The sequence below is a fragment of the Eublepharis macularius genome, chromosome 11, assembly GCF_028583425.1.
Source record: "Eublepharis macularius isolate TG4126 chromosome 11, MPM_Emac_v1.0, whole genome shotgun sequence".
Classification (NCBI taxonomy): Eukaryota; Metazoa; Chordata; class Lepidosauria; order Squamata; family Eublepharidae; genus Eublepharis; species Eublepharis macularius.
Window position 1 is genome coordinate 59,483,330 of NC_072800.1, and position 15,793 is coordinate 59,499,122.

General features: G+C 40.7%; 1 protein-coding gene across 1 annotated transcript in view; it reads left to right on the top strand.

Moving 5' to 3' along the window:
* The window catches only part of COL28A1 (collagen type XXVIII alpha 1 chain), a 100,911-nt gene that overhangs the window by 57,421 nt on the left and 27,697 nt on the right, over positions 1 to 15,793 (top strand). Inside the window, exons 20-23 of the mRNA XM_054991253.1 lie at positions 9,023 to 9,091; positions 9,994 to 10,065; positions 10,925 to 10,993; positions 13,516 to 13,584. Of these exons, the coding sequence (XP_054847228.1) occupies positions 9,023 to 9,091; positions 9,994 to 10,065; positions 10,925 to 10,993; positions 13,516 to 13,584 (279 nt within the window). The remainder of the gene's footprint in view (positions 1 to 9,022; positions 9,092 to 9,993; positions 10,066 to 10,924; positions 10,994 to 13,515; positions 13,585 to 15,793) is intronic.

The following is a 15,793-nucleotide window of genomic DNA, read 5'->3' on the forward strand; positions in this document are numbered from 1 at the left end:
GTATTTGTTCTAAACAAAAGGCTCAGCTTCAGTCTGCAGTGTGCACTGCAATCCACATGGCCAACTGGGAGCAGTCATAGCACAACGACGACTGATTTTTCAGCATCAGACAGGCTAAGATTTATTGTGTCATCTGTTGTTTCTCAGCTGCATTACCAGGCTACTTTAACTTTAAAAATACAGAGCTGGATCTAAAGGTCCTTTTCCCACCAGAGGAAGAGGGGCATATTTTCCTTTCAAAGGGACCCCTGTGCTATCCCTTAGGAGCAGTATTTTAGGGAGCTCAGTGGGCTGCAGAATAAGAAAGGAGATGGAAAAGTTCTACTCTGCTGGCAAAAATGTCTTATAGTGGCAGAACATGATTTTGGGATCTAACGCCAGGATAGTAATAATAATAACATTTGATTTATATACCGCCCTTCAGGACAACTTAATGCCCACTCAGAGCGGTTTACAAAGTATGCTATTATTACCCCACAACTATCACCCTGTGAGGTGGGTGGGGCTGAGAGAGCTCCAGAGAACTGTGACTCGCCCAAGGTCACCCAGCTGGCTTCAAGTGGAGGAGTGGGGAATCAAACCCGGCTCTCAAGATTAGAGTCCCATGCGGAGACTTCCGGTTTGGGATCCATGGAGGTCTAACGCAGCTCTAAGTGCAGAGCTGACCGGGCTGCCGTTTCAGCGGCCGGAGGGGCACAAATAGCCCCCGGCCACCTGCTCTCAGGCGGAGAACAGGCAAAGAACGCTCAAAGACCTCAGGGCGCGTTGATCTCGGGCGAGGGGGGGTTCTGCGCTAAGGATTCTCTCTCGACCCTTGAGGTCCCACCCTTTGACAGGTCGGCATAGATCTCTGCGACAGACCCGGGGCCAGTGCGGCTGGCATAAGACCTTCGTGCCCAAGCTTCAACAGGGGGAAAACAAACGGAAAGAGAACTTAAGATTGAAGCAGTGATTACAACCCAGAAAGACGTTTGAAAAGGTAAAGATCACTATCTCCTGAATTGGGATGGATTGTTAAAAGTAACGAAGTTTTAAAAGGACTTTTTAAACTGCAACAGACTTACTATAAGGAGGGGGAAACCCGGCAAGAAATAGATTCCAAAAAGGACTAAGTAAAAAGAAGTAATTTCAGAAAAGAGACATTTGTTTATCATACCTGTGGTTGAGAATCGATAGCAGGCTGTGGGAAAACTTCTACCATCGCGAGAGCTGCAGCGGAGAGTCGGGAAACAGGAAGTACGTAATAGTGATAGAGTCGCCAGAAGGAGACGGCCCTTACTGGAAGACAGGAAGAAGGGCATCGCCATTTTTGAACAGGGAAGGGCTTTGGCTTCAGCAAGGGCGGAAGTAGGACATCTTGGATTACAAAAGGGTACAGAGAAACCATAGAGAAAAGATGCCCGACATTTTGGATTTTTGAAGCGATTTTTGTTCATTTAAAGGACCGGGACTTTTAAATTAATTAAAAGGACTACCAATTTGGACGCCACGGAGCTAAGAAAACGTGCAGACTCGTGGGAGCGAGGTAAATCAAGCCCCACGATGTCGAAGAAAGAGTGGCAAGCAGCCATAGAGAACTTGGACAAAAAATTTTGTGAAATGCTAAAGGAGCTTAAAGAAACAAAATTGGAGTTGGTGAAAGAAGTCAAAGATGTCAAAGAGACAGTTAAAAATGAGCTGGCAGAAGTAAAAAAGGGAATGGAGACGATACAAACCGACCTGCAGGCAGCGCAGCAAAAAGTTAACGATGTGGAGAAGGCGATGGACAACCTTACAGAGACGCAGCGAACGGACATGAGAGTAATGAGGGGAAGAATGGCAGTTGCGGAGAGTAAATATATGGAAAAGCAGCTGAGGTTTCGAGGTTTGTTGGAAGTAGAAGGAAAGACAGCACAAGAACAGGTGACTGAAGTGTTAGCTGAATACCTGGAAAAGGAGGAGGAGGAGGTTGTGGCTTTCCTAGATGTGGTGTACCGAATAAATTCCAGATTTGCGACCCAGAGAAAGGTACCAAGGGATGTGATAGTGCAATTTACGACAAGGAATGTAAGGGAAATGATAGTGACTAAGCAATTTCAAGATCCATTGATAGTTGATGGCAAGACAATTATCATCATGAAGGAGTTACCCAGATCGGTGCTCTTGGACCGGAAAAAATACAAAGTGTTAGTCCAGACTTTGAAAGACATGAAAGTAAGATACAGATGGGAATTACCGGAAGGGATATCTTTTGAATTTGGAGGGGTAAGAAAGCGCATCAGATCTGAATTGGAAATGGAAAGGTTCATGATGGACAATGAAAAAGACTTACCAACAACAAGGCTTTGAATATGGAGTGCAAAGTTTTATCGTGGAATGTAAATGGACTTAACTCACCTAATAAGCAAAAAAGTATTTTCCACTGGCTATTAAAACAGAAATGTGATATAGTTTGCTTACAAGAGACTCATATTAGAAATCAGGATGTAAAATACCTTAAAGTAAGTAAATTGGGCATTGATTTTGTAGCGGCCTCAAAAAAGAAAAAAAGGGGAGTGGTACTATATATAAAAGAAGAGCTGCAACCAAAGGTGATAATTAGAGATGGGGAAGCCAGATTTATAGCAGTGGAATGCATTTGGAACTTAAAGAAAGTGTTGGTGATTGGAATATATGCGCCTAATGGAGCTAAAGAGTGCTTTTTTGAGGATTTAAAGAAGCAACTAGATGAACTTTCATATGATCAGATAATACTTGCAGGAGACTTCAATGGAGTTACGAATTTGGAACAAGACAAGAAATCAGCCACTACACAAAAGAAAAGAGGATTATTACCAAAGACTTTTTTTGGATTAATGCAACAGGAAGCGTTGGAAGATGTGTGGAGAACGCAGAATCCCACAATCAGACAGTATACCTTTTTCTCTGCAAGACACTCTACCTTATCGCGTATTGATATGATCTGGGCCTCAAAGGACTTAGTACTTTGGACTAAGGAAGTAGAAATAATGCCTATGGTAGGCTCAGATCATAACCCAATTATGTGGAAATTTGGAAAAAGAACTAAGAGAAAAGGATGGAGAATAAATGAGGATTTGTTGCAAGAGGGAGAAAATATGGAAATGTTGAGAAGGGAGACTAAATTCTTCATACAGTACAACATGAATCAAGAAGTACCAACCAACAAGGTATGGGACACGTACAAGGCAGTAATCAGAGGTGTATTAATGGACTTAAATGGAAGACTCCGAAGGAAAAAAGAGGAGAAGAGACAGGAGATTATGGAAAAAATAAAAGCCAAAGAAATCCAGTTGAAGAAAAGACCAGGGAAAAAGAAAATATATCAGGACATTAAAATCCTTCAGGAGCAGTTGACGGCCATGAATAATAAAGAATTGGAATGGAATCTGAAAAGACTGAATCAAAAGTCGTTTGAAGGGGCGAACAAACCTGGGAAATTTTTGGCATGGCAATTGAAGAAAAGAAAGGAGAAAAAGATAATAAATAAAATATGTGATGACAATAAAGTACACCTGGAACAGGTCGCTATTAGCAGAGCCTTTTATAAATTTTACGCTAAATTGTATGATAAGAAAGAAGTGAATAAAGATGCGATAGCCGCATATCTGGAGAAAATGAAGCTGCCAGTAATGTCCGAGGAGTGGAGAGTTAAACTAAACAGTGAAGTAACAGAAGAAGAGATAAGGAAGGCAATACAGTCAACAAACTTGGGAAAAGCGCCAGGGCCTGATGGACTCACAGCTAAGTTTTACAAGGCAATGGCCAATGAACTGGTACCGTTTTTAAAAGAGGTGATCAATGGTGTTATGAGGGACCAAAGGATCCCAGATACCTGGAGTGAAGCAAATATATCATTGATCCCCAAAGAAGGACAGGACTTGACCAATGTTAAAAACTACAGACCTATCTCTTTACTTAATAATGACTACAAGATTTTCGCAAAGATCTTGGCGGAGAGAATAAAGGGGTGGCTAGCCGAAGTTATTGGAGAAGAACAAGCAGGCTTTTTACCAAATAGACAAATCAGAGACAACCTAAGGACAGTCATAAACGCTATAGAATACTATGACAGGCGATGTGATAAGGAGGTTGGTTTCTTTTTTGTAGACGCTGAAAAAGCATTTGACAATTTGAACTGGGACTTTATGTTTGCCACCATGGAACAGCTACAAATGGGGGAAAGGTTCATAAGAGCAGTGAGAGAAATTTATAGAGACCAGAGTGCAGCAATTGTGGTGAATGACGAGCTGACTAAAAAACTGATTATTGGAAAGGGTACAAGACAAGGTTGCCCGCTATCCCCATTGTTGTTTATTTTGGTTCTTGAAATTTTGATGATGCAGATTAGAGAAGATAATGCAATCCGTGGTATAAAGATAAAAGACTTTTCCTATAAGGTCAGAGCGTTTGCAGATGATATAATGTTAATTGTGGAAGATCCAATTGAAAACATGCCTAAGGTAATAGAAAAAATAAAAGAGTTTGGAGACTTGGCAGGTTTCTATGTAAACAAAAAGAAATCAAAGATTTTATGTAAGAATATGATTAAACAAAAGCAACAGTAATTAACGGAAATAACAGACTGTGAGGTAACAAGTAAGGTGAAGTACTTGGGAATTGAATTGACTGCAAAAAATATAGATCTATTTAAGAATAACTATGAGAAATTATGGACTCAAATAGAGCATGATTTGATCAAATGGAATAGGCTGAACTTGTCATGGTTGGGAAGAATTGCAGTAATCAAGATGAACGTGTTACCAAGAGTTATGTTTCTGTTACAGACGATACCAATCATTAGGGACTCCAAGCAATTTGATAAATGGCAGAGGAAAATATCAGAGTTTGTGTGGGCAGGCAGGAAGCCTCGAGTGAAAATGAAAGTGTTACAGGATGCAAAAGAAAGAGGGGGAATGCAACTGCCCAACTTGAGACTTTATTATGATGCAATCTGTCTGGTATGGTTGAAGGATTGGATCACATTGAAAAATCGCAAACTGCTGGCCTTAGAGGGATACAAAAAATTATTTGGATGGCATGCATACCTATGGTATGATAAAGTAAAAGCAGATTCTATGTTCCTGCATCACTATATTCGGAGAAGCCTCTTCACAATTTGGAAGAAGTACAAAGAATACCTACAAGAAGGAATTCCCTCCTGGGTGGTTCCATATGAAGTAATAGATCCAAGAACGGTCGATAATGAACAACAGTGTTTAACGTATAAGGAGATAACTCAAATAGAATCCTTTAAAATAAGAATAAGAACGCAACAAGAGATGTCTCCAAACTACGACTGGTTTCAATATAGACAAGTTAGAGATCTTTATTACTCAGACTGTGCGAAGGGAGGGATAAGGATGGAAGACTCAGAATTAGAGAAAGTAATTTTACAAGAAGACCAAAAGGAAATTTCTAAGGTCTACAAAGTGTTGTTAAAATGGTATACTGAAGATGAGACAGTTAAAGTGCAAATGGTGAAGTGGGCTATAAACTTTAACAAAGAAATAACAATGGAGGCGTGGGAATACTTGTGGAAACATACATTGAAAATCACGACGTGTACCAATATTAAAGAGAATATTTACAAAATGATTTACCGTTGGTATCTGACGCCAAAGAAGATTGCGCTAGGGAACTCGAATATGTCTAATAAATGCTGGAAATGTAAAAAACATGAGGGATCAATGTATCATATGTGGTGGACTTGCGAGGTAGCTAGGCAGTACTGGGGGGAAATAATAAGAGTAATGAGTGAGATTTTACAATTTCAAGTTAACAAGAACCCAGAACTCCTGCTACTGAACTTGGGAATGGAAGACATCCCAGCACAACATAGGACATTGATATTCTATATGACGGCAGCAGCCAGACTTTTGTATGCGCAGAAGTGGAAAGTACAAGAAGTGCCAACTACTGAGGACTGGATTTACAGATTGCTGTACATGGCGGAGATGGACAAAATGACAAGAAAACTGAGAGACCTTGATCCAGGGCAGTTTAACACGGACTGGGGAAAGCTGAAACAATATTTGGTGAAAAAATGGGAGGTGGGAGGAGAACTGTGGCAGTTTGAAAATTATTGAGGTACACAGGAGGAGAGAAGTGACTATACCGAGGGGGTGGAGAGTTAATGGAAAAATTCTAAGCAACTTTATATGATTTTTAAGTATTATATTAAGTAGCAATAGCGTTGATACTATGAGAATTAATGGGATAGAAATTAACTAATCTATATTTTTTGGAAAGATAACCGTATAACATAGAGTGAATATATACATACATACGTAAATTCAAAGATAGGTCTAATTGTTAGACTTATGGTATATGTATAGATAAAGAACAACATATAGAACAGAAGCCTAAGCAAATGATAATAAGTGTGTATAATAAGTATGTGTATAGAAGTATTGGAATTGATGTATAAAGGGGGGCAAATTGTTTGTCCCATATTGAAGAGAATAGAAGGAGTAAGATAAAACACAGGTTATCAAAATGAATATTATTAGTAGTTTTAATGAAGAAGATAGATTAAGAGGATTTTATTTATATGACAATTTATATGACAATTTATATGTGAAAGGAAGTGGAAATAGTGCTTAGAAGAATCTGAAAGTATATTATAATAAACAAATAAAATAAATATGAAGGAGTAGAGCGAAAGTGGATAGGGGGTTGGAAAACTGTTGGAAGTCAATAAAAAGGGGGGGGAAAGGGAGGGGGTTAGAATTAGAAAAAATTAAAGAATGTGATTATAATTGTTATTATATGTTTCTAATCCAATAAAAATTCTTAAAAAAAAAAAAAAGATTAGAGTCCCATGCTCATAACCACTACACCAAACTGGCTCTGGCTAGTAATCAAGTATGCCATCATAGCAGCATCAGAGAGCTATTTTACATGTCATTCCCCGCCCCCCCCCCCAACACATTGTTGAACAATGGCAATGTTTGAATACTACATGATAGCAGTAAACTTGCTTCTTGTGACCCATGTTAGCAGGAGCTGCCTGTGTACCAGTGAAAGAGGGAGGCTGCTTTTAGAATAAAGTACACACAAGGCTTCTTGTTTTAGAAAAGGAATGATAGAAAAATCGCTGCTGAGGGCTTTTCCACCCACTCAGCATATTCCTGATTTTCTTAGTACTAGAATCAGCTTGGGTATAGTAGGCTGATATAGTGATATGAAAATGACAATTTTTTTTAAAAATAGAAAACAAAACCAGGGCCGTGTCCACATGGCTTACCTTCCCTCGGAATGACCCGGAACATCACGCAAAAAACGCGGAAGATTGCGTTTGTTCTGAGGGAAGGTAAGCCATGTGGAAACGGCCCAGAAAGGAAGGCAGGTGGGGGAGGAGCCCAGCTTTCTCCCCAGCTTTCATGTGGAGGGGCAAGGAGGAAAAGCCACAGGCAAGAGAAGGGTTCAACTCCTCCTGCCTGTGTGACCCTTTTAGCTCCAGACATTCTTCCACCTCTTTACTTTGTAGTTTGTACATGAATAGAGCAGGCTTGCATTTAAAGATGTGGATTTGCCTCTCTTAGATGACATTTGTGCCTTAAATGTAATGAAAGGACTACACAAATATCTGTACATACTCGGAAGATGATAAATGTGGCAACTTCCAATTAATATATCCAGAGTGATATTGGACATCTATGTTCATATTCTTAAACTGGGGTAACACTGCTGCTACTTTCACTACACCAACCCCAATACAGTGATAGTAGTGATTCAAGGGCATGCAACATAAGTCTCATCTGCACTCAAAATGTATGATTTCTGTCTGTCTGTTAATCCATGCGTGTTGTGTACTGAAGTTGAATTAGAATGGCATAAGCAGCAATATTTGAGTTACCAGTGAATTGGGGGCCGTCCATATTTAATTGTGCCCATGAAGAAGTATGTTATATACGAAACGGGAATTGTATAAATATGCACGCATAATCCCGTTGGCACCTTTGGAATAATTTTCAGTTTGGACTGGAGCTTCCCAGCACTCACATCGGAACTCTATATATGGAAATTTTGTATGCTGCTATATCTTCACCATATATAGCCTATGGACATTGACTTTCAAAAAATCATTTTCAAAAATCTTTTTCATAACAACCAGGATACAATTTTTGACTTTTATTGTATTTATTGCATGTTGAGACAGAGATATCAGATATTTTTATTGTATTTATTGTATATTTATTAATGTATATATTTATGTAACCACACTTTGCACTTTGCACTTATGCACTAAATATATATAAAAAATTGATAATTGAATATATATTCCCGGAATTGTTTGTTTGTTGTGAGTCCTCCCACTATGGCAGGAGGCATCCCACTGGAAGCCCCACTTGCCCCCAAAGAACCTGTGACGTCGACTGTGTCTATACTTCACTTCTGGGGAAAACATGTAAGTGATGTAGCATAGCTCTAGAAGTTGCTGGATACCCTATGGTTTTAGCATAGATTTTCCAGTGATCCTTAGAGCCATTCCATATTGTGGCTGAGGGCCAAGCTACAAGTGACGAATGACACAGGTTTGACACTTGTCAGCTTCCCTCAAGTTTTGATGGGAAATGTAGGCATCCTAGTCTTGCAGCTTGGCTCTCCGACTGCTGACCAATGGACTTTTCAACTGTCACTTGTCCAACATTCCGCCAAGCTGCCTACATTTCCCATCAAAACTTGAGGGAAGCTGACAAGTGTCCAACCTGTGTCATTTGTCACTTGTAGTTTGGCCCTGAGTTTTCTCCAGAAGTGGCTTAGAGATGCAGTCAGTGGCTCTCCACCATATCCCTGCACTGCCCCCAAACATCCTGCTGGTTGCCAGTTGACTAGGCAACCCTAGAAGGGTGTAAGGGTACTTAAGATTGCACTGTAACCCTCCATTCATCTCTACTACTACTCACACCTTTGTGGGTTTACATAATGACAATGTATTCCCAGGGAAGCCTCTTTACACATTTATTCTTACTGAGTCTTCTAATATAGAACAGCGTGACAATTGTCTTACTGACTTTAGGGGGAACGAGGATCTCCTGGTCCAAGAGGCCCAGAAGGGATGCCTGGGAGAGGAGAAATGGGGCTAAAGGTATGCTTTGATATTATCTGTTTGGGACGAGGGAGGGCTTGTTTAAATATTTAAATTAAATATTCCTGCTCAACCAAGCTGCATGATTGCCTCTTTTCAAAAACAGATGATGTGTCTTCACTAATACTGGCTTGTTTATATTTCAGTGCTAAGTATAACAATTTTGTCTGAAGAAGAACTTGTCAGATAATCGGGTGATTAGGTAGTCAAGAGCAGTAAACAGAAAAAAGTTTTACCTGTGGAGAAAAGACATTCTAGACAAAAATACAGGGAATTGAAGAGGGTGTCTAAGACTGAAAATTAAGTCAGTGTTTTTACTGAAAACACAAGGAAATGCTTATATATATTCCAATTTTAAAGTTTTTATCAGGAAAACCTTTGAGTAGACTGCTCTGTTCATTTGCCTTTTGTCTAAATCTGCCATTTTCTCCTTATGATTTGCTGCTTCTGTCCCTCATGTTGCTGGTTGTTACAGTTTCTTTCTTGTGACCTGAAACAATCGAATAGGCCATTGCCATTCTCTAGCTCTGGGTGGGCATGTTTGTTGTAAAGTGGCAGGCAGAAAACACTTGTCACTGTCCAGCAACCGCAAGGTAGGATGACAAGCCACAAATGAATTCATATCATCCTCAGCGAGAACCAACAAAACAGCTAGCCAAAGGCTGAGGCGGGAAGTGTTTGTGGGAAAGGATGCCAAATGCTTGGCAGTTGTCGTTAGTACCCCTTGAGGCCCAGCGGACCAAGCCTTTCATTCTACAGTTGTATCTATAAGTCACAGAGAGGAGTATCAGTTAGACAGTTGAGCTCCACTGAGTATTTTTGCTTTCATTTTAGATGCTCCAAGTAAAATGTGTCTGGAAACAACTTTGCACTGATCCTGCTTTTGTTTTGGTTTTGATCAGGGTGAAATGGGACAGAAAGGAGAGCAAGGATTTGCTGGTGTGAGAGGAATAGCAGGTCCTCCAGGGCCAAAGGTATATGCAATTTTTGTCTGCTTTGCTTCCCCCCCCCCTTACATGGGTTCCATAACTTAAGAATATGTCTGTTTGTAGTTTAATGGACGCATTTCTATAATGTGTCTGATCCCCATAGTCTTCCCAAGCCGATCTCTAATCATCTATACAGGTGAATAAAACAAATGAGGAACAAGTAGTATGCATGGTGAAGGGTGCCAGCTTAGGAGTTTCCAAGGGAAGAAAAGGCACCTGCTTTTTCCAGGGAAACTAGCCAATGATGTCACAGGGAGGACCAGGGAGATTCAGGATCAAATCTCCTCTCAGATATGAAGCTGGCCAGGTGACTTTGAGCCACTCACTCTCTCTCAGCCTTACCTACTTCCCTGGGCTGTTGTGAGGATAAAATGAGGGAGGGGGTGAGAGATAAAAAATGTATACTAAACAATAATTGTACAAATGTGAGAGGTACAGTCACTTGCCACATGTGTATGTCACCTAAGATGCATGCTAGATGTTGAGTTTGTTACATGAAAATGGTCGAAATTAAACAAAATTTTAGAAGATCTGTTAAGATTTAACTATACTTAAGCCTGCTATAGCTTAAAAGAACAATTGTGGTCCAATTGTATAGATAGTTCAGAAAACTGAAACAGGTGACTTAGCATTTTTGAGGCACTAGATTTTGATCATTTTGTGAATTTCCATACAGCTGTATGGGTGAAATGTACTAATCAACAAACAACAAATTTGATGACTTTCCTGAGAGACCACAAAGAATTGATACGTATGAATATGTCTGAATGAATTTCTAATAATATATATTAGAAACAAGTACTTGACAAACTAGTGAAAATAACTGATTCTCTTCTCTTTCAAGGGTGAACCTGGAATCAAAGGTGCAGTTGGTAGCCCTGGACCTTCAGTTCGTGGGCCTCCTGGCCTCAAGGTAAGTTGATTTGAAGGTACAGCTGGGTAAAAATCTTCTACATATTGTGCAATTCCATTTCATTCCAGCTGGGCTTGCATAGAAAGACAAGGGCTAGATAGAATGATACAAATGTGGCCATGTCTTTTATGGCTTAGTTTTAATCCCTTTCTTGTTTTGTACAGTACGGTTTTATCATTTCTTGTATTAAATTTGGATAAATTATTTTAAAAAAAATAAGGCATGGCAATGGTGGTTTTATTTTCAGCCCCATCCCTACCAGTATTGTACAAATCCTCTGCGTCATAAGTGTGAGTTGCTGGAGGGCCCTGTCTGCAACCATCATTTGAAAAACAGCCATTGGCAAGCCAGTGGATTATCTATTTGTCCGGGGTCTGAGGCTCAGCCCCCAGACTTGCTTAGAGGAACAGGTGGGGGACAGCCGGGAGGCAGCTACTCTGCCGCCCCGACAGACCAGGTCCCAAACTTGCCAGCAACAGAGGGAAGTAAAGAAGCACCCAAACCTCAGAGGGCTAGACAGGGCAGGTGGAAGCCAGCTAGCCCCACCCTCCGCTGGGAGGCTGGGAACCCAGGCAGGGAGAGTGAGGACAACTAGGAGGGGATCAGACCAGAGGGAGAAAGCTCAGGAAGCAGGGACAGCAAGCCAACAGCAAGACAGTCAGCAGCCTTACCTGCAGTAGAGGAAGGGCAGCACAGGACCATGCCCCAGCCTGCAGGCAAGCTAGAAGGAATCAGCCAGAACCAGGTGGGGCTGAGAGCAAAGCAGCCACAGGTGGGGCTGCCTGAGGCCCTTAACAGAGAAAGCCAAGGCAGTCAGCAACGCAACCACAGGTGTTGCTGCCTAGGACAGCCAAGGGTGTGGCTGGCAGGTGGAGCCAGGAATGGGTGAAGGGATATAAGGGAAATCCACCCACAAGGTGGGGTGGGTGGAGAACTAGAGAGATGAAGGTGAGAAGGAAGAGCAAGCAAGGAGGGTGGAAACTGCAGAAGGCTGGAAGTAGGAGAATGCTGCTGGGACCCTGACAGGTTAAGCAGGCGCATGAGTGGTAGAGAGGGAGCAAGGGTGATATATACCTCCCCTTCTTCCACAGAGTGGAGACCTGGGCAGTCCCTGTCCACAGCCAAGGACTGCAGTTCAGGCACACTGACACCCTGTGCAGCTACACACCAGCTAAAGCCTGACATTATTTTAAAAATGTATCTCTTGCATTCTTCAGTCAATACTGGTACCAGAGAATAGCTTCCAAAAGAATTTGGAAGTTGTTAATGCATTGCTAGCCATCTTGAGTCTATGAACTCTGTAATTAATACCAGTCAACAGTCTGGGTTCTGAATTTGCAATAATTAAAGCTTCCAAACTCTTTTAGAAGGCACATTACAGTAACCTATATTAATATCTAAAGGACCATCTCTCTCCATATGTTGTCCTCGTCTATGATCCTTTGGTTTCCACTTACTAGTTGCTCCCTTGCTTAAGGTAGCCCATTTGGCATTGACCAGAGCCTGCTATTGTAGCTCCCTTCCTTTCAAATAGGTCCCCTGAAGAGAAGGGTGGCATTGTCCCTAGTAATTTTAGGAGGCACTCTATTGGCATTTTATTTGCCAGGGCTTTTAATGGGATGTAGGCTGCAGGCATTTGGAGGGGAGGGGGCATTATTTTGGAATTTAATATATTTTGAATGTTTTATATTGTGGTATGTAAGCTGTTGTGAGTAAAAGCAAGGTATAAACATTTAAATAAATCTAACCTGGATGAGGCCAGAGCATAGATTAACAAAAGCCAGTGTTGCCAAAGCTGGTAAGAGGGGCTACAAACCACAGAGGAAATCTGCACTTCCATTTCTAAATCAAGATTTAATAGACTCTGAACTAAGAACCTGGTCTTTCGGGGCCTTCCAGAGAAGGCTGACTTCTCATTTCTGAATTGCCTGCTCTCCTGTCCAACAGCACTTCAGTCTTAACTGGATTTAGCTTCACTTTGTTGGTCCTCAGGGAGTCCATTACCACCTCCAGGCAAAGGTCCGGATCATCCACTGATTCACCTGCCTCAGGCTGAAGAACTAAATTTCATCTCCATATTCATGTCCCTTTACTCCAGACTTCCAGACGATCTCACTCATGTAGATGTTAAAAAGTGGTGGTAAAAATGGGACCTGGATGGAGCCCATAGCATAAATGGCACAAAATTGAACAATTATCTCTCTTTGGGTACTAGTTAGCCAAGCAGGACTAGAATTGCTGCAGTATGGTGTCTCAGTCTAAGAGAATACCATGGTTGATGGTACTGAAAGTTGGTACGCAATTCAGGAGAATAAAAATGGTTGTACTCACCCTGTCACTTTCCCAATAAAGATCATCCATCAGGGCAACCAAGGCAGTCTGTTTCTATATCACACTGAAAGCAGATTGAAATACCTCTAGAAAATATAGAGTAATCAAGGAATACCTGAACATGGTAGTTTGATCAAAAACTGAATGCATGTATTAAATATGATGGGATTTCTTTGGGTGTGTATACTTAGGGAGAACAAGGATTTGCTGGGCCTCCTGGAAATGATGGAAGTCCTGGAAATTCTATTATGGGACCTATGGTATGAAGGTTTTATTTATTTTTAAAAAATAATAAATGAATGTGATTTGTAAACGATGAAAGTAATATGAGCACATACAATGTTGATAGAAATAGAATTAATTTTTTGTTCGTTTTGAATGGGCAGATGACAAAGTTCAGCTGCTATTTTCTGTTAAGAGTTCTGATTCCCACATACATATTGTCTTACTCTCCTTCTTTCCCTTATAAAAATTCCTCACCCCCCATTAATTGTAATATATAATTCCAGATGAGGGGAATACTTGGTTCTGAGAACAAAGTGTTGCTTGTTTTACAACCCAAAGTGCTTTTTGTTCTAGTAGATTTTTTGCTATTTTGAGCTCATTTTCTTTGGCACCTTTCATATGAGTAATGTATCAGGGTTCGACTAATTTAAAACTAATCCTGCATAAACCATTGGAAATGTCTTCATAGTGTTTACAGTATAAAGATTAGATTCCTACCTTCAAACACTTTTTTTAAAAAGGACTCTGGAGATGCAATATCAGGAAATAAACGGCATTTAACAAGTTGATTCAACAAATGGTACTTTGTGCATTAACTTTAAGACATTGCTTCTGACAGATAGTAAAACAATTAAAGATGACTAGAGTCCTTCCTTGCAACAGGTGCCAATGTGAGTTTTCCCTTGTGGAACTGAGCAGGTCTTCCCTCTGTCCTCACTTATGTACTGACATAGGACCTTTCTTCAATCCAGGGTGAATGTTCATCTTTCCCTTCATGAATAAAGAGACATTTGGATTTAATTTGGGTTTAATTTAGGATTGCACTGCTAATGTGTGAAACAACAGGTGACACTTTCAGCATCATTATCTGTTTAGCCCTCTCCAGCTAATTTCTTCTTCCAAATAATGTCCAAAACCGTCAGGGCCTTCAGTCCCTGCTCAGACTCTTCCAACCTGGATACGTTGTGGGCCTCCACAATTATTCTGTCCAACAAGTTCTTCCACCAGTATTTTGGCTGCCTCCCATACAATCCTTAAAAGAAGACAATTCCAAAATATGGGAAGGTAGAAGCACTTCCCATGCCTGGTGGCTACAGACGACTGCTTCCTTGCCCAGCTGAATGATGATGTTTGTCATATTCCCCTCCTCCAGTGGTTACTTCTGACCGTGGAAAATTAGATTCCAGGAGTTACAGGATCCACTTGGATTAGTAGCAAGAGAGCCAAGGAACTGCAGTTAGAAGGGAGCAAAAATCACTTCCTCCTTCCTCTGCTGTCAGGAATTTTATGTTATTTATAGTCCGCCTTTCTCACTGAAACTCAAGGCAGATTACACAGTGTAAGTCAGTACAATCAACAGCTGTGACCTTCCATAAATACAATAGGCAAAAAAGCATAATTCCAAATACAAAGATGAAACATTGAAGAAACAAAACATAAGTAATTTGACATGATGTGTTAAACAATGCAGAACTACTCAGTAGGAGCATATCTGCATCAACAGACAGTACCCAGTAGTATAGTCTACAGTCTCTGTCCCTTTACCAAAGGATATCTCTGAGCCATTTCTTACACAGCCCTATTATCTGAGTGTAAAAAGCCCTCCTGAATAATTCAATTTTGCATAGTTTGTGGAAGTGAGTTCCCTCACAGATGTTGTATGACTGTCTAAATCAGTGACAAGTCTAGACACAACACATTAAAAACTGTAAGTAGTAGTTTGGTCCTAGGTCTACTGAAATCAGTGAGCTTAGAAGATGACAATGGCTTTGATCCTATGACATCATTCCCGTCACGATTTTTTCTGGCTCCTTCAGAGCCTTTCCTCTGCTGCTTGGACTTCCATGTGTGCAAGATCGATGTTTTTCAAGTAACCCTTGTGCATGTAGAAGTGCTATCAGCAGCAGAATTGGTTGCTGTGGCAGAGAAAAGCTTGCAAAGCAGATGGAAAGAAACTTGAAGGAATGATGTCCAAGCCTACGACTGCTGAGGATTGCACTGACAGTCTAGCAACAGAAAACAGTATGCTAGACTTCTGGTGTGTTTAGATTTAGGATAATGTGAAATGAAAGCACCAGAACAGTATTCCTTCTGATACCAGGAAGAGGATATTTGACAGTTCTTAGCAAAGGGTATTGTTAATCTATTTTGGACGTTAAGTGCAAACATCTGTTTGGCAACTCTTTCCAGCACAGGAATTTGGAAGTCAAAATAAAGAAGCAACCTCTTGCCCTTAGATTTCCT